The 20,221-nt window shown below is 35.6% G+C and overlaps 1 protein-coding gene across 2 annotated transcripts in view; it reads left to right on the forward strand.

Moving 5' to 3' along the window:
• The window catches only part of PRIM2 (DNA primase subunit 2), a 315,402-nt gene that overhangs the window by 170,641 nt on the left and 124,540 nt on the right, over positions 1-20,221 (forward strand). For both annotated transcript variants that reach the window (XM_063666291.1, XM_054492444.2), the window contains exon 8: positions 5,568-5,635. In XM_063666291.1, coding sequence (XP_063522361.1) covers positions 5,568-5,635 — 68 coding nt within the window. The remainder of the gene's footprint in view (positions 1-5,567; positions 5,636-20,221) is intronic.

Consider the following 20,221-nt stretch of genomic DNA (forward strand, 5'->3'; position numbering starts at 1 on the left):
GAGTCATATTTACACTGTCTGTTCCTTAGTTTATATAAATTTTTGAAGCAGTCTCAGTCTTGGCTGGTTAGGTTTTTTTGTTCTTTTAAATGGCTGATCACTGTAAACGACTTTGAACTTTGTGTGTTTGAAATTTTTAATAATGTTGGGAAAATATATATTCAGCCAATATTTCTGCTTTATTTCTAACAATCAATTGGTGACCCAACCCCCTCCACCAAAAACCAGAGACATAGAAGGAAGGAACTATGTCATGGTCACTCTTTTGGTAGTGACTGTTATAGTATATTTTAAGAAATAAAAGTAAAATTTTAAGCCCCCCAGCCAAGGGAACCCTAGAGAAACCTTGGAATTTGAGTTCCCAGCCATGATGGAATGGGAGGTTGGACATGCCTCATTATGCCCCAACCCTTGCTAACTGCCATTAGGCTAAACAGAAATGAGCCCTCAGGAAAGACTCATTCCATCCCTGATATCAGCCAACCACCTGATGCTCACCCTTACCTTTGCAGGCAGTTTCCACACAACAGTTTACCAACATTCCCTCCTGACAAGAGACTACTAACTACAGAGTGGTTCATGCCAGTCTATGGAGGATGCGCAGTGAGGGTTTTCATATTCTCTGCTTCACCATCCGATGCCGGAAACCTCCACCTTTGGATCATGCTAATGCCGCCATTTTTTTACACGTGACTCATGAAGGGACGTGAACCTTAATTGCGTGTGTGCATGCTTCTCCTCTCATAAATATTCATGACTCCTCCTATAGCTTATTAAATATGTGTATTTGGCTACCCTGTTCAGCATAAATTCCTATTTCCTTTGCTCCTCCCTCGAAGTGTCTGTTTCTGGCTTCTGGGCAGAGGCTACACTTCCTAGTCTATCAGAATGGCCATCCGGCAGGCTGCAACCCTTTATGAGAAATAAAGCTTCTCTTTACAGATTTATGAACCTCATCATTTTTCAGTTGACAATCCATAATTTGAGTTTTGGACTGCTGGTTTTGGGCTACTTGTTTCTTTTGAACCAGGAGGTCACAGTTTCAACTACATTGCAGGGTAGTGCACTTGCCCTCATTTTAACAGAAGGGCTTGGATATTCCATTTAGCTGGAAATGAAAAGAGAAACGCGTGTGACTCCTCTACTTGATAGGACATATTTACTAATGAAAACAATTGGAAATACAAGACCAAAAGGATCAGTGAGTGTCTAGGGCAGACTTTTCTAAACTTATGCCTCTGTTGGAAATATTTCAGAGGGTTTACCCAAACCTTACATTCACGCTACAAAACTTAGTGAGTACATACTGCATGCCATACCATGTGCTGTTCTAAGCAGTTGGGGGAAAGTGATGACAAGATAGAAGAGGTTCCTGCCCTGACAGAGCTTATATTCTTGTAATGAGAGAAAGACACAGTAAGAAAATTAATCAGATAATTTCAGATAGTGATAAATGTTGTGAGGTACCTGAGTAATAGCTAGAATACGCTGCTGCTTTACGAAGGGTTAGGGAATACCTACTGCTTTACCAAACCTTTGTTGGGAAAGTATAGATTTAGTCAGTATTTCTGCTTCATTGCTAACAATCATTTAGTGACCCAGCCCCCTCCACCAAAAATCAGAGAGACATAGATTAGAAGGAAAGAACTATGGCTGGGTGCAGTGGCTCACGTGTACAATCCCAGCACTTTGGGAGGCCGACACGTGTGGATCACTTGAGGTCAGGAGTTCGAGACCAGCCTGGACAACATGGTGAAACCCCATCTCTATTAAAAATACAAAAATTAGTTGGGCATGGTGGCACACACCTGTAATCCTAGCTACTCAGGAGGCTGAGGCAGGAGACTTGCTTGCATGTGGGAGGCGGAGGTTGGAGGTTGCAGTGGGCTGAGATCACACCACTGCACTCCAGCCTGGGTGACAAAGCAAGGCTCTGCCTTAAAAAAAAAAGAAGGAACTATGTTGTGGTCAATCTTTTGGTGGTGCGTGTTATAGTATATCTTGAGAAATAAAATTCTAAACCCTTGGTAAAGCATCAGTTACCCTTTACCAAAGGTTAGGGAAGGCCTCTGTGAGGAGGTGATATTTGAGCCAAATCCCAAATGATGTGAAGAAATTTTCCATGAAAAAATTTGGGAATCTTGAAGACTAAAAATCTGTGAGGTAAAGTGAATCTTGAAGAGTGCTGTCCTGTTTTGAGGGGTGAGGGACTCAAAGGAGACAGAAGCGCTCTGAGATTAGGTGAAGGCTTCTGGCCATGCCAGCAACTAGTTGCTTATGGCCTGAGGAACCTGCTTTCCTCATGCATAAAATGACAAAGTTGGACCAGGCACCTCCAGACTCTCTTTTGTCTCTTGTACTTTGAATGTATTTGACATTTATTGGCATTTTTCTTTATTTTTATAATTTACAAGGGTACAAGTGTAGTTTTGTTACATGGATATATTGTGTAGTGGTGAAGTCTAGAGTAACCACCTGATTTATTGGCATTTAATGGAGGATTATTAGTTGGTAAAATGCATTATTTTTGTAACCAAATAGATGTCAAAGGGCAAAATTTACCCAGTAATACTAATTTTTAAAATGAGATTTATATAAGAGTTAGTGATCTGTTATACTTGTCTAAAAACAGTGGAAACTGTATTGGTTAATTCAGTGTGCTAATATAGTTTAATAATGAAAGGGTATCTTAACTCACCCCTAACCTTTCAACAATAAGGAGAAATAAGCTGTAAGTTATGCCAAATTCTATGATGGTTCCCATGAAATAGCCCTAACTTAGACAACTCGTTTAGGCTTTGCAGATGGAAACTGTGATAGATGTTTCTTCTCTTTCATTCTTGGTGATTTGTGTGTCCGGTACATTGTTATGTTTTCTATAAAAAGAAAAAAAATTAAAACATAGTTGGAAGCCAAAGTCGATTTAACCTGGATAGATATAGCTTTCTAGTTGTAGAGGAAATGCTAAAAATGTCATTGTGACAGTGTATTGCTTTCTTGGAAGGCTTGATAATTGTTACTTAGTTTAGTTTTGATTTATATTTAGTTTTGCTCAAAGCAGGAATTTGAAAAGCTTTATGAAACATAGACATATACTTTCATTTTTATCAATTAAAGAAATTACATACTTGCTAAACTAAACATCTGTTGTGTTGCAAGTGCTAGGGTTGCAGTTACCACTCACAGTCCGGTGGATGTAAGTAGTAACTACGTTAGCTCAGAGAAAAATTTCAAAAGAAATGGAGCCAACAGTTCCTAAAATGAAGTTTGCATTCTCTCAGCAAAAGGTTAGCAGATGGGTTTGCCACTTTAAAGAGCTTTGGAATAGCTTTATTACTTCATATCCTTAACGTGAAGAGATGCATGCTCTTTTTGTAAATGCTAATTGTTTTAAAAGTTGAAAAGCAAACCTTTGGAAAACTCAAAAATCTTCCTTGAAATAATTTTACTCAGAGCATTGTCCTCTCCCTGGTTTAGGAATCATTCTTGCCAGAGATTCAATCTTGAAAGTAAGTTGGAGGTGGGAAGGGGAGGATGGGAGAACTCAAATCATCGAGCACATGTGTTCCAGAAAACTGGAGCTATGGAAAATTTCTACCTGATGTGCTATCATTGTGTTTTGTGGAATTGGCAGAAGCTGTATAGTCAATCATTCTGTGCCTATTGTTTCAGTAATGCCGCCTAAAAGGAAAATTTTAAGAAAATGTCTGATGAAAGACTGATGTAATAACTTTACCCTGGGAGCCAGAGGGAATTACTAGATGATTTTAATTAGGGGTGTGGTTAACTTTCATTTTGAAAATTTTATTCTGACCTTGGTATAAATTAGGGAAGGGGCAAGAATGGCAGCAGAAACAACAGTGGAGATGTATTAATAGTTTAGGGAAAAGGAAATGAAGACTGAAATTAAGATGAAGGGGTAGATTTGAAAATCTTTCCTATATGGACTTAACAGATGTCCAGAATATTTTGCTGTTACTGAGGTGTTTTTTGTTTGCCTCTATTAGAAAGCATACTATATAGATTGACAGAAGTGACTGAAAAAGCCCACTCTGTCTACTCTGTTTTGCAGAGAACTGACTTTTGAAATGTCTAGATAAATCATTTAAATCATTTTAGAACACAGCTTTGGTTCTGAGACATGAAATCTCTTGAACAAAGAAAATGGCATTTTGTAACAGGATTTGACATTAACAGATAGAGTATTTGACATGAACAGATTAAAGTATTAAAGTGTTTTGTTTATAGAATTTGATAACCTTGATAACATCTTATATGTTACATATATGTTACTTAGTATTTTTTTTAATACTTAGTACTTAGTATTTTAATACTTAGTACTTAGTATTTTTCAGGGATACTGAAAGTCTGTTGATTGTGCTAAAATTGCAGCAGATTAATTGTCTCACTTTATTGTATTTTAAATTAGTAACTGTCAACGTGTTGACTCTTGTACAAAATTATTATCAGAATATGGCACTTTGGTCAACTTTTTTGCAAAAATATAAAAGATATTTTTAGATGATAGTTTTATTTGCATAATATAAAAATTAGATTTGATGAATTAAATGTCTGTTTTCCATTTTTAGAAAATTGTAATTAATGTATAAAAAAATTAAAGAGAGGATACACTATATAAACCCAAAGGATATCTTTCAGTTTGTTGCTTGTCTTACGGTTCTTTTTTGTGAATTGTTAAACGATTGATTAGTAAAATATGAGAACCATTTTGATCATAATTGAATCCTGAAGAGATTTATCTTTTATTTTTGTTGTGATGTTTTATTAAGTTTACCTCAAGCTATCTGATTACTTTGAATGAATGTCTTTAATTTCCTTGTGTCAAATTCTTATAAAAAGGCATTCTCTTAACAGAGAAGAAAATAGAGATACATAGATATATAATTAATATTGTTGTAATAAAATAGATCAGAAATTCACATTTTGATGATATGCTGTCAAGTTGGTACACAGTATTGGCTCTGACTTCTTATTTCCTAGCTCAATTTGAGGTCATATTTCAATATTAAATACTTTGAGTTGCTTCTATATACTTAAAAGATATCCTTGGTTCCTTATAGTCATGTGGCTGACAGAATGAAGTACATACACTTCTGTATGTAACCAGTTTCACAGTGGCTTAGCTATAAATCAGAATTTATCTTCCTAATTTATTCATCATCTTAGGACTCAGTGCTACAGGATTGGTTGTTACACAATTTTACATTTAGAAGTTTTTCCATTTTTATTTACAAAGATAATAGTCTTACAAGTGAATGCTTTTTCATGAACCCAGGACACTCCCTTTTACTCTCTGTTTTGCTCACCTTTTTCTTTACTTTTAAACTTAGTGACATACCCTGTGTCCTTAGAACCATGTAGCTAGCTTTGATCACGTAATGTGTCAGGTTTTTATATAATTTCTTGATTTGAAAAAAGAGAAATAGAACCTTATATTTTTAAGTATTGCCTCCCTATCTGCCCTTCAGCTCGTTTTACATTTAGTATTCAGATATGTTCGGTTTTCGGCCTTTGCTGTTTTTACTAATTTTCTTCCCTGCTTTTAGTTAACAGCCAGGTCCTTGCCTGCTGTGCAGTCTGATGAAAGACTTCAGCCTCTGCTCAACCACCTCAGGTAATATAAAGGCACAGCCTTGTTATGCTTATAAATCCAAGTGCAGTAAAGTGAATAAAGTATATTAAAGTGATGAAACCCCTTCAATTACTAAAACCTTATTTTTTTTTCTTGCTTTCATTCCATTATTCAAATTGAAGTTCTTAATACCATGTACTTGTTACCCTTGACTTTAGGGCACTGTAGAAAGCTCTTTTAATTCAACAACAGTGTGCTGAACTGCTTGATAAGTTTAAGTTAAATGAGTAGAGATAACTAACTTTACAGAAAGATCTCAAATGAATGAGCTATTTATGTAAATACAAGGTTAAGGCATACTTTTATTGAGGATAGATGAGTTGGATGGAGTTTGTTTCTAAATACGAAAATAATATAGTCTCATTATTTAAAAAATAAAGTTAGAAAATACAGGAAAGGAAAAGGAAAAACCTATCATTACTACTCAGAAATAATATTTATCCTTTCTATGTTTTTTAATTTTAATTTTAATTTTTTATTTTTTGAGATGGACTCTTGCTCTGTTGCCCAGGCTAGAGTGCAGTGGTGCGATCTCCGCTCACTGCAACCTCCGCCTCCCAGATCCAAGCAATTCTTGTGCCTCGGCTTCCCGAGTAGCTAGGATTACAGGTGTGGGGCACCTCGCCTGTTTAATTTTTGTATTTTTAGTAGAGACAGGGTTTCGCCATATTGGCCAGACTGGTCTCGAACTCCTGACCTCAGGTGATCCACCTGCCTCAGCCTCCCAAAGTGCTGGGATTACAGGCATAAGCCACCGCACCCTGCCCTTTCTATGTTTCTGTTGTTGTTGTCGTTGTTGTTTTTTACTTAGTGTTGAAATTATAGTTTGTGACTATTTTTTCCATTTTTATAAATATTGTAATATTTTTTCCCTTAGTATTAAAATCTTTCTAAAAACATTATTGTTAGTGACTACATTATATTTTCTTGTGTATCTGTACTATAGCATATTTATCTCCCTTTGGGAAGCTTTAGACCACTTCCAGTTTTTTATTCCTACTATAAAATAATGCTATATGTTAACCTTTATTTGTATTTTAGATCATTTTCTTAGGGTAGGTTTTCAGAATTGGAATTACTTTGTCAAAGGGTGTGAACCATTTTAAAGATTTAAGTGTATATGTATATTTCTTTTTCAAAATCTTATTCTACCTATACACTCATATTTGTATAAGACTGCCATGTAGCTATACTCTGAACAAGATAGGGCAGTCAAAACAGTTGCTAATAGGTTAGAGATACTATTGTGATCCTGTGCATTTTGTTGGTAATAATAATTCATTTTCCTTATTTTTGAGGTGGGATTAAAACTACCTGTATTCTTTGCTCACTTATTGATAGCATCTCCTGATCTTATTTGCTTTTACATACTTTAAAGGATAGTGACTCTTTGTTGTATTTGTTACATACTTTTTTTCTAAAATTCTAAAATTGTATTAGTCAAGATACCTACATTTTCAGGTTTTATGTAGTCAAGCACCAATAGTGTTTTCCTTTATGGTTTTGAAAAATTCTTTTTAAACTTCTCTTTCAGAAGTGTGGATAGATTTTTACTTTCACCAGAAAGTTGTAGGTTTAGTTTTCTTTTTCTTAGTATTTCTTTATTTTTCCTTTCTTTCTTCCTCCCCTCTCTGCTTTCCTTGCCTTTTCTTCCTGCTCTCCAGTAACTGTTCCTTCCCAGACAGCTTTTTAACCTTTGTATAGTTGTTTTGTTGGGTTAGGAAGAAGGGGGAGTTGATCAAGTCTGATATTTCAGCAGGGACTGAATAGCATACATTTTTATGTATAACAACATTTATATATGATTGTTAAATTTACTAGAGCTCTGTGTTAGTGAGTTAAGAATCTCAGAAATTATTTTTGAGTCTCTTGCTTAATGCCCACCTGCCACATTCAACTCTGTTGGCAATTTTATCTCTCGAGTATATCTCTTGCTATCATAGCATTTTGTCTGTTTGCTTTGCCCTTTCTAATATATTTCACATCATTGCCATATGTGTTTATATTATTCATTGGCTTAAGACCCATCTCTGCCTCTCCAATTTCATTCTGGAGGAAGTCCGAACTTCTTAGCCTGGCATAAGAGGTCCTTCTGGAAGAGGCCTGGGCTGTCTGTCTCTTTGGACTCCTGTTTTAACACTGAGATCCTAATTTCACCAAATGCCATAAAGTTCCTTTAACACAACATGCCTTTTGCTCACTCACCTCTACAGCCTTACAAATATTTTTCCTTTTGCCACTTCTATTTATGTAAATTGATAGATATATAATATATATAATTTTAAAACATTTTACATGTATTTAGTATAATTTTAAGATATTTTAAATGTATTTAATATAATTTTAAAATATTTTAAATATATATAATATAAATATATATTTTAGAAATATATATTTAAAGTATATTGTAGATGTATATAAATATGCAAATCTATTTATATTCTCCTCATGCTTCACTTTTATAACAACTTTTGCTTGTCTTTTAAAACTCATCTCAAACGTTTCCTCTTCTGATAAGTTTTCCCTGACCATTAATTAGTTCACCTCTGTAGTCTGAATTGGAAGTCTTTTATAGATATTTTCATAATATCCCATGCCTTCCTCTGTATTACAGAATTTGTGATATTGTTATTATTTGTTTACTGTTTGATTTCTCCATTTTAGTATGCTTGAAAGCTTGTAAAGTGATGTTCATATTTGTATTTTCAATAGCGGAGACAGTATTTGGTGTATGATAGGTATTATGTTTTGTTGAATGAATGAATGCAAGTTATATTAGTGAAATTTTGTTGTTTTTTTCTGCATAAAGTTTTTATAATTTATAAATCATACTGTTAAAATTTTTTTCCTAGAAAACCACTGGTTCAAAAGGTAAAAACCTAAACGGTAGAATCTAGCTTCTAGTTAATCTCACAGTTGATTCTGAGAGATAATGATGGATTCTCCTTCCTCCATCTGAGTATGGTAATTGCGAGCTAGAATTTAGACTAACTACTGACACATCTCTTCGAGTCCTTGAAAGCTGCACAAACTACATTCATTTAAGGGCTTTTATTCTCTGTGGATTTCACTCATGACTGGTTGCTAGGCAACCAGGACTAGATGCTACATGTAATGTGCACCCACTGCTGTTGCTTTTTTATTATTATTAAACAAAACGGTTTCTCATTTTATTACCATGTCAGAGACATCTATATGTCGGGTGGCAGCTGATGTGCATAGTTTGACACTTCCTGTTCTACAAAGTAACCTTATGATACCAAGAATATTGAATTGTTGCTTTTGCATGTCTAAATGTAATGTTTTTATTTTATCTTCCTTTTGCTTAGTTCTAAACAGGAAATAATATTATTTGGTTTGAGAGATTCTAATAATAATTTTGTTAGAAAAAAATTGATTTGTATGAACCGTGTAATTTAAATGTTACCTAGAGGCGGATGGACATTAGGAGGTTGATACCGAGATCATTATTAGGTCTAATTTTATTTATTGCCTCTAATGAGGAAAGAGGAATGATGAGTAGCATTTTAATTAAATTTGTCAATAAAACTAATTTGGGAGATAATACAAATACCTGTAAAAATTGAAGTAGCAATACAGAGAAATTCTCAAATCATTTTACAGGATTTAGAGACTCAGAGAGAATTAAGGTAACACTACCAATCAAATAATCTAGAATATTGCTTAACAATATATATTATTTTGAGACTGCAGAAGTGATGTGTCCAAACTGTTTTAGTTGAATCCAATTCTCAAGTACAGAAAAACATCGTGCTTCAATATCTTATGGCAGTACAACTGTGTTTTTAATTCACTAGTATCGTCAATTCACTCATTAATTACTTAGTGCCCGTTATGTGCTTAGAATTAAAAGAAAACACACAATCTCTGTTTTCAGGGAGTTGGGTTTGATTTCATTTGAGAGATAGGCACTTGAACAAGTTATAAAATTTGTAACATTTTCTATCAGAATTAAATACAATGTACATAATTTTGTTAATTGAACTCTCTCCCTCGTGGAATTATCTCCTTAAGTAATCGGGCCATAATTTAATTGTTTTGGTTTCCGTGCATTCTAACACAGTGGCTCACAGTGGGAGCTCAGATTGGACTGAAATTTATTCTTTTTTTGTTGTTGTTTTATTCTTAGTCAACTTTCTCAGGCTGAATGGTTGTTTTATTGTTAGTCAGCTTTCTCAGGCTCAATGGACTGAACTGTAATCTCACTTGAGGGATAAAATTGTCATTAACTAAGAAGGAGAATAAAGAAAGGAAGACAAGGCAATTAGGGAATGAATATGATTGCTTAGATGGTAATTTCAGTAGTTTCAGATATTTTAAGCTTGAGATACCTGTGGGGACATATGTGGGGGATGTTTAGTAAGCAGTTGAATACAGACCCACAGTTGAAGAGTGAGGTTTACATCAGGGAGACATTTGCTAATCATCACTGTGCAGGTCTTGGTTAAAATAAAGGGAATGGTTGAGATCACTCAGGAAGAGAGTATAGAGAGACAAGAAAAGGGTGAAGGGTTCTGAATCGAACCCACAGAATGTCAGTGTTTAAATGACTTGTGATGGGCAGTGCGGGAGTTGGGATATGAGAAACCAGTAAAAATACCAGGGAGGAGCCTTGAACAAAAAAGGATAGTGGTATGATGGGTGCTAATGGTATGGATACAAGTCTAAGTCTTAGGATTTGAGGAATAAATAAGAAATGAGGCTGTGGAGATATAGGGAGTAGGCTACTCTTGGTAGAGCTTAATTCGGAGGACATGTAAGGAAAAAGGACTGCATCTGTGAGCTTCATGGCTGAAGAAGTGTTTTATTTTTTCCTTAAGATTGGTAAGATGAGCATATTTACAGGTTAAGGCAGAAATGAGTAGTATGGGAGTAAGAGGGAATAATTGAAGGGGCAATGTTTTAGCAGGGGTAGAAGGGGATAGGCCAGGAAGTCAAACTGACTGGAGTTTAAAAAGTACTTTCCAACCTAGCTTTTTGGTGCATACTCAGAACAATCCAGTGTGGATGGTAGATGGTTATTTATTATAATCCCTATTTTACAGGTTGGTGATGGAGCCTCATGATGTTCTCATCAAGAAAACCTAATTTTTCTTTTTCTTTTTTTTTTTGAGACAGAGTCTCACTCTGTCGCCCAGGCTGGAGTGCAATGGCATGATCTCGGTTCACTGCAACCTCCTCCACCTGGGTTCAAGTGATTGTTCTGCCTCAGCTTCCTGAGTAGCTGGGACTACAGGCATGTGCCACCACACCCAGCTAATTTTTAATTTTTAGTAGGGATGGGGTTTCATCATGTTGGCCAGACTGGTCTCTAACTCCAGACCTCAGGTGTTCTGCCTGCCTCGGCCTCCCAAAGTGTTGGGATTACAGGTGTGAGCCACCGTGCTCACTGTGCACCAGCCAAGAAAACCTGATTTTTCTAGTGAAAAATACTGCCTTTCCCTCTCCTCAAAAGAGATGAATTAATTATTTCATAAGACTATACCATTTTTCAAAATTGATACCACGAACTTTTCTATTGGAAGAAATAAACTTACTTAGACTTACAATAATATAAAGTTCAGAGAGAATTTGTATAAATAATTATTTCTGCTTTCACCAAATTGCATATGATTAGATATGTAATCTAAGGAGCCTGCATCTCATTGTGGCTTTACTGTCATTCTCATGGATATATATCACTGCATTTTCTAGGGTGAATTATATCGTTCACTGATTTGGTAGTTTGGAGATACATAAAGGTCTTGGAATATGTTCCCATGAATGTAGAAGTTTATTGTAAATAAGTATCTTTGCTATCCTAATGATGGTACCATGGGATAATATTTATAAAAATGGTATTAGGCTAGCAAGTGTGTATGATAAAGGTGTTTATTTTTAGTTATTATCTCACTTATAAATATGAAGTATAAATAGGTGCAACTAGAGAGGAAAACTTGCAGCCCATATTATACATGTGATAACTTTTAGTTGTATGATTGAGAATTTTTCCCCCTTAAAAATAACGCCTACAGTGTATGTATCTTCCTCCTTTATCCCTTCACTTCAAGATATGAAGTGCATTGGGGGACAGCATATTATAAGTCACTGTAATAGTTGCTATTATTGGCTGGACACGGTGGCTCACACCTGTAATCCCAGCACTTTGGGAGGCTGAGGCAGGCAGATCACTTGGGGCCAGGAGTTCGGGACCAGCCTGTCTCTACTAAAAATACAAAAATTAGCCCACTGTGGTGGCGCGCACCTGTAATCCCAGCTGCTCAGGAGGCTGAGGCAGGAGAATCACTTGAACCTAGGAGGCAGAGGTTGTAGTGAGCCAGGATTGTGCCACTGCACTCCAGGCTGGGCAACAGAGCAAGATTCTGTCTCAAAAAAAAAAAAAAAAGCTATTATTTAATGTTTTGTCATTAAAGAATAACTCATTTTTAAAATGTGTATTTGTCACACCACAATTTTCTGAGCATATTTCAGCCCAAGAATGAATTAGAAATCAAACAAAGATAAAGCAAGCTAAGACAAGTATTACTGATAGTAAGTACTTGGACTGCATCTTATGGATTAACTTTTAGTGCATACTGATTTTGCAAGCAGATGTTTATACAAACCTTTATTTTAAAATCATTTAAAGTAATAAAAGCATCTTCCTTCAGTTGGTATTATTGCTACTTTTGTAAAATTCCTTTTCTGAAGGTAGTACATTTGTTTAATATGCACACATTTCTACTTATTTTTGTAAAGAATATGCTTTCACACATTTTTTATCAGACATGTAATCTCTGTAAGAAAGCTTTTCTTACTATCCAAAGTGGTACAGCTATCATTGTTTTCTTTTTGAATTAGTTCTCATTTTGAAATCAGGAAATTGTGTGGGCATTCATGTGTCTATTGTGGTAAATATGAAAATAAATGCCAGAAAATGATTTAGTAGATAGGGGCTTCATCAGTTGAGGGCTGAAATGAAAGCCTCATTAGCCTGGTCCACATGCTTCAGTTGTTTGTTAGCTCTTTCTCATCACCTGTTTCCAGTCTCTGGCAGTACCTTGAACATTTATTTCGTTTTCTACATGCAGCAGCACAAGCTTTTAAAAAGTTCAATGATTATAGTGAAGGTTTTCCAGGTGCTGTGTAAGATATTAATAAATTAGAATATATTGTTTTCCGTTGTCACCTTTGAATTACAATTTTTTCACTTCTGTATGGAAAATGTTAATGCCTTCTTAGAGGTATACTTGTGAATGAATAGTCAGCATTTTGTTAGAATCAGCTCGTTGTGTTAAGGGCACTATAATTGGTACTGATTATGTACAAAAGAATAATAGATGTGGTCCCTTCACTCAAGATGCTTATATTTTTAAGGGGAAAGAGGACCAAAATTTATAAACAGCCCCCCTTCTCCCCACCCACACACATACCCAAGGCTGCACTGGAATAGTTGCTGCAAGTTAAGTAGATAGTGAAGAGAGTGATGGGAAGTCTTATAAGAAGCAGTATCTGCATGTGGATTATGTTACAAATTTAATGTCATTTAATGTTTTTGGTAAAATATATAGTCACAATATATAAAATCATCTCCCTCCCTAATGCAACCACCACTAAGCTTCTTTTGTGAACTTGATGCATACTTTAATGTAATTATAAAGTGTTTAACTTTTAAAATTTTCACTTAATATGTTATAACTAAGTAATAAAGTAGATAATTGATTTTCCTGACTCTAATTTTAAGTATCTGCATAATAATCAAGAATAGAAAAATCTACTTTTACTTAGCCATTGCCATTTTATCAGATATGTATAGCTTTTGGGGTTGAATAAACCTGCGGCGAAAAATTATAGAATGTGAACAGTTTCTGTGTGTTCAGGCAAAGTAACTGAGAAGAAATACTGTAGTAACTTTATGTAGAAGGAATTGCAGCATAGATGTTTTCCAGCAGATCAGATGGAGATAAGAACAAAGAACAGCAGCAGCCTAGGTGGTGTATAGCTTTGAAAATACAGGGAAGTTCATTAGTCTAAAAATGCCATCTTGCCCAAGCGAGAAAGTGGCAGATTTCTTAACAAGTGAACGAGTGACTTGAAAAAGGTGGACTTGAGGAGGCCAAATGTTAAAGCTTATTAGCGTGTGTAGATTAGAGCCTTTATAGCCATTTTTTCAAACACTCCTTTAGAATATTTAAAAATCACTCGTGTCATGTGTCTGTGTGTGTAAGTACATTGTATATATATTCCCTGATATTTAGCAATGACACTAGCATTTTTATATAAAGAAAATAAAAAGTGACCAGTGTATTAGTTTTCTATTCCAGCCTTAACAAATGCCACATATTTAGTGGATTAAAACAATGCCCATTTATTATCTCACAGTCTGTAGGTTAGAAATTGGACATGAGTCTTGCCAGGCTATAATCAAGGTGTCAGCAAGGCTTATATTCCTTACTGGAGGCTCTGGGGAAGAATTTACTTCCAAGGTTATTTAAATTGTTGGAGATCCTGTTTTTATGCTGGCTGTCAGTTAAAGCCTGGTCTTTCCTCCTAGAGGCTGCCCACATTCCTTCTCATGCTTTCCATGATTTCCTAGAAGCCTCTGAAATTCTTGCCTGTGGGTCCCATCTCAGAGCCTTCCCATGCTTCAGATCTCTCTAACTTGTGCTGCTGTGTCACACTGCCTCCAACCTGAGAAAGTTTTCTGCTTTTAAAGGCCCATGCGATTAGATCAGACTACAGGGATATCCAGGATAATCTTTTCATCTAAGATCCTTAACCTTAATTACATCTGCAGAACCCATTTTACCATGTAACCTAACACATTCGGAGGATCCAGGAATTTGAGCATATTTGGAGGGCCACTGATTCAGCCTCTTATAGTGAAGGTTTTCTTTTGAGGTGGGAGTATGGAGTGAAAACAGCTTTTTGTATCACTTTTCATCAATTTTACGTAAGTCACCATTCTTAATTTATGTAGAATACTAACATTTCCTGGAGTTTTGTAGTTAATTTACTTTGCTAGTTTAATATATCTTAAAGTTGAAAAAAGGTATAAGAAATGAGTTCTTAACAGAAATATAAAAAGTTACTGATATTGAAGGAAGATAGAAAAATCTTTCCTGTCTTATCAACCAGCTACCTAGAACAAGGCAAATAAACACTGCTGTAAATAGTAGACTTTGTAATGAGGTTACATATAGTGACTGAGATGTACTGAGGTACTTTGTGTGAGAGCTGTTCAGTAATACATGCTCACACACCTTTTAGCATTCTAAGAGTTTATTTTATTTATTGTTTATTGAACACATATTAAAGGAACTCTTAATGGTTGCCTCACATGGTGTTAGGTTCTAGGGATACATTTATTTCTGCCTTTGCAGGACTGAATAGTTATCAGTAAAAAGAGAATTTTAACTAAAGTAATTATAATAAATCATGATGACTCTTGGCATAGTGGAGGTATGTGATTATATGAGAGCACGTAGCGTCTTGGAAATAATGAAACTTTGCTTGTCACAGTGGTCTTGTAGCTTATCTCCAACCAGACATTGTAGATTTCCCTTAGTCCTCTGACTCCAAAGTTTCTCAGGAATTTCTGGATTGTGGATACAGGATACTGGGAGCCTTGTATGTATGCAGTAAGTCAAGAACCAAGATACCGCTGGAAAGTAAAATTTATGATTTCTTATGCTTTTTTAGTCGTTTTAATATCTGCAGTTGTTAACTTTCCTATTCTTCACTCATTGGGTTTCTTTAAAACATTGGTCGCTCTCTGGTTAAGTTACAAAGAAAATTAGTGATTTTACACTGTGTTAGTCATGAAACACTAACAGTACAAAATAATAATGATGTTATGGGAAATAATATTCTTAAAAGGCCTGAGAAAGCATTGTGGCAGTATTTGTGATATATTAGCAACAAAAAGTAACTTGTTGAATGCTATGTAATGGAACTTTCTGTGATGATGGAAGTGTTCTATACCTGTACTGTTTAATCCAGTAGCCAATAGCCACTTACAGCTATTGAGCATTTGAAACATGGCTAGTGCTACTAAAGAACTGAATTTTAAATTTGATTTAATTTTAATTAATTAAAATTTTAATTTCAGTAACCAATTTTAGTTAATGGTATCTGTATTTGATAGTGTAGTTCCATATTGTATTTGAAATATATTTAAATAATTACATATTTTTAAAAAATCATAGTAGTGGGGCTTAGAGTTTCAAATCTGAGGTAGCCCTGGAAAAGCTATACGTATGGAGCTGTTATAAGCAATTGTGGCCACTGAGGGTCACGAGGCTCCTAAGTCAGGGCAGCTCTCACATCTACTGGTGGGGATTTTGCCTGTGTACCTGAATGAGCTGTCCACCTGTGCAGGACTGTAGTAAGGATTCCATGGAAGAGGAATACTTGAAGCTGCCCAGCTAGCAAGCTGTGATTCCTGTCCTGGATCTTTCCAAGTAAACTGATGCCACAAGGGGCCTATGGCATAGTCTTGTGTGTCTAAATGTTTAGTTAACCTAAGAGCACCCCCTGGCATTCCAGAACCAGTTAACCTTTATTTACTCAGAGTAAACACAAAACAAAATTCAATAAATTGAGCTGAGGAAAGGCAGACTACCAAGACTCACCAAAAGTTTAATGCACTCTCAATTATTTCTAATTACTATTTGGAAAGTAGTGCTAGAAAGGATAATACAAGATGAATTTTAAATGCCCACTTTTAGTAGCAGTAGCTTGGTTCTTGACTTACTGCATACATACAATCTACCAGGAACAGTCATCAAATGTGTACAGTGGTGGAAACAAACAAAAAAATATAGTGGTGCATCCTCTCAGGTCTTATTGAGGTGTGTCCTTAATCATCCAATGTAAAGTCACCCTCACAAGTGCTTTGTAATATTTTCTCACTATGTTATGTTTTCTTCTTAGCAACATCACTAGTTGGAATGATTGTTTTAAATTGTTTGCTTGTTCAGTATTTTTTTTGCCTAGGGTATGAGCTCCATGAGATGAAGGAATTTGGCCATCTTGTTTACCACTATCTCCCCATTACTTATAAGAATGGCATAATAGGACCTCAGTAAACACTTGAATGAATGAATAAATGAATGAATGGATGAATGAATTATAGAAACTTTCAGGTTAAAAAATTTTACCTTTAATTCCGTTTTCCAAGCTGCTAAATATTGAGACTGAATGAGATGGTAATTTGGACAAAAAGCTGATGGATTTTCTGTTATTTCCCAAGGATAACTATGATAAAGAAATGCTTTTTATCTTTGTAGAAATGTACTGCTGTTTTTATCTTTTGTTTTGGGACATAGGACTCTTCTTTATGCAATCAGGAACTAATCATGGAGGACAGAGAGTACTTTCTATTCCTCTATGTGATCTCAGAAGTGCTCCCTCTTTTTCTTACCAATGACTTATTATCGGGGAACCTGCCCCAATATTCACGTAGGTTCTTTTCTATTTTTCTTAAGCGTCGGCCAGCTTGAGAAATAAAGGGACAGAGTACAAAAGAGAGAAATTTTAAAGCTGGGTGTCCGGGGGAGACATCACATGTCGGTAGGTTCCGTGATGCCCCACAAGCTGCAAAAACCAGTAAGTTTTTATTAGGGATTTTCAAAAGGGGAGGGAGTGTGTGAATAGGTGTGGGTCACAGACATCAAGTAGTTTACAAGGTAATAGAATATCACAAGGCAAGTGGAGGCAGGGCGAGATCACAGGACCACAGGACCGAGGCGAAATTAAAATTGCTAATCAAGTTTCGGGCACCATTGTCATTGATAACATGTTATCAGGAGACAGGGTTTTTGAGATCAACAGGTCTGACCAAAATTTATTAGGCGGGAATTTCCTCTTCCTAGTAAGCCTGGGAGCGCTATGGGAGACGGGTCTATTTCACCCCTGCAGTCTTGACCATAAAAGATGGCTACGCCCAGGGGGGCTGTTCATAGGCCTACCCCCAGGCGCGCATTCTCTTTCTCAGGGATGTTCCTTGCTAAGAAAAGGAATTCAGCAATATTTCTCCCATTTGCTTTTGAAAGAAGAGAAATATGGCTCTGTTCCTCCCAGCTCACCGGCGATCAGAGTTTAAGGTTCTCTCTCTTATTCACAGAACAATTGCTGTTATCTTGTTCTTTTTTCAAGGTGCCCAGATTTCATATTGCTCAAACACACATGCTGTACAATTTGTGCAGTTAATGCAATTATTACAGGGTCCTGAGGTGACATCTTCCTCAGCTGACAGGATTAAGAAATTGAAGTAAAGACAGGCATAGGAAATCACAAGGGTATTGACTGGGGAAGTGATAAGTGTCCATGAAATCTTAACAATTTATGCTTAGAGATTGCAGTAAAGACAGGCATAAGAAATTATAAAAGTATTAATTTGGGGAACTAATAAATATCCATGAAATCTTCACAATCCACGTTCTTCTGCCATGGCTTCAGCGGGTCCCTCTGTTTGGGGTCCCTGACTTCCTGGAACAACTTATTCAAATGTTGACCACTTGTATTCAAAAACAAAACCAGAAACAAGACTGTTACATACCTTGCTCTTTTGATCTATGAAATGAAACCCTTAAACATTATGAGGCATTGTCAATGGCTATGTGAGACTGAAGTGGCATATGAGGAAAGGATGTAATGCGACTGTTGGACTGTGACTTTTAATAATAATCCTCATTAACTGTTCCAGCACCCCCCACCAAAGCTCCCAAAACATTGTGGCAGTTATTGGGGAACAAATGTGAGGGGATAATCCTAGAATGCCATAAATGTGTAATGGCTCATCTCAGTAGCATTCCACATTGTGTAAATTATTTGTGGAGGAATGGGAAGACATTTTCCATCATTTTAACATATTAATTTTGCTGGATGTTGGAACTTTATTCCCTCGACCTCTCACTTTTTCATGACTAGCCTATTATGAATCCTTTTTTTATTGTAGTCATTTGACTATCCTGGACCCAACCCAAAACCAAAACCATCTGTATTAGGGTTCATTATATTACTAGAATATATGCTAAGAATATAGAGAGTAAAGGAACATAAAACTTTTACTCATGAAAATAGATATGTTTGTTGGGGGTCTTAAAGTTATATGGTGAAAATACCAATGTAAAGCTGTAGTTTGAATATATATTACAGGGGTGTATGTGTGTATTTTACTTTTAAAGTCAATTTTATTGAGGTACAATTTATACACATAAAATCCACCCATTTAAAGGGTATAGTTCAATGTCTTTTGACAAATGTACAGATATTTTTATAGAAAAATGAGATGCAACTTTCACTTATCTTGGAGTTCATTGGATTTTGGTTATAACTTGGAATAAATAGGAAAATATGGGCCACATGGGGAAGATGAGGGAAACATAAAATAAAGTAGCAGTTGTACCATTTATAGTTCCTACCTGATATGGAAACCCATATGGTCCTGATTTTTATGGATATTTTAGCCTCTTGGAATCATACAATTTCTCCCAGTTATAAATAAAAATAGATCATTATACTGCATGTTGTCTGATGGTAGTTTTCTGCGGAGACTTTTTTTAAAATAAAGTTGAATAAAATTTATGCTTGTGGAAAAATAATCTACATTCAACCAATTTAAAACAGAATTTTATTGATTGTGTTCTCATTTGGAATAACTGCAGGGAAAATCACCTGGGCTAATACAAGTTGGATATCATTTACTAGGGATTTAGCTGGAGAAAAAAACCCAAACTCATTTCAATTTCAGTGGTGACAGCTGTTGACTGAATTTTCCTGTGATATCCTTCACTGCAGGAAATGATATATTGTAGCTTTGGTTCCTTTGATTTCCTACCCACCCAACAAATCCAAAGTGCAGGGACTGTGCTTTCTAAATGTCTGAGTGGCCTAGTTTATGTGGATAGGGTTTTTTTTTTTTAACACCCAAAGTGGGTAAAATTGTGATTGCAAAAAAATAGATATATGGGTAATGTACAGAAACATTTATTTCCTCTTCCTGAAATTGTTTTTCCATTTGTGCTATTATTACACCTGGCTTTATGTGAAAAGGCTGTATTGGAACTTGGTATACTTTTATGGAATGATGTAGGAGATTACAGTTCATTTTGAAAGATGTATTAGCTTACTTTTTAATGGTCCAAATAAATATGTTTCTTTGATGCAGAGATAAGTTTTGATTATTTGTGATGCTTTCTTCACTGCTTTTTTATTTTATGCTAGTTTGAAAAATATGACAAATTATAATCTGCCAGATAGAAAGGAGTAAATGGTGTTAACCTCTTTAGGCTTAAGAATACTGGGAAATGCTTGACAAAGAATGGAAATATGTTTTATATGTTATTGTTTTATGAACGTGAGAAACTCTGTCTGCTGGTGGGGAGGGAGGGCAGAGAAATACCCCCTGAGGATGAGGGAGGAATTCTTTCCACTCTGGCTTAGGATTTTGCTGTAAGCCACATTTGCATCCTGTCTATTATGGCTTCTTACAAATGAGAGAAGAATGGACAGTTGCAATTAGGTATTGAGGTTGAGGTTGGCCAAGCAGCCCCAAAGCCTCGC

The sequence above is a fragment of the Pongo pygmaeus genome, chromosome 5 (assembly GCF_028885625.2).
Source record: "Pongo pygmaeus isolate AG05252 chromosome 5, NHGRI_mPonPyg2-v2.0_pri, whole genome shotgun sequence".
NCBI classification, from domain to species: Eukaryota; Metazoa; Chordata; class Mammalia; order Primates; family Hominidae; genus Pongo; species Pongo pygmaeus.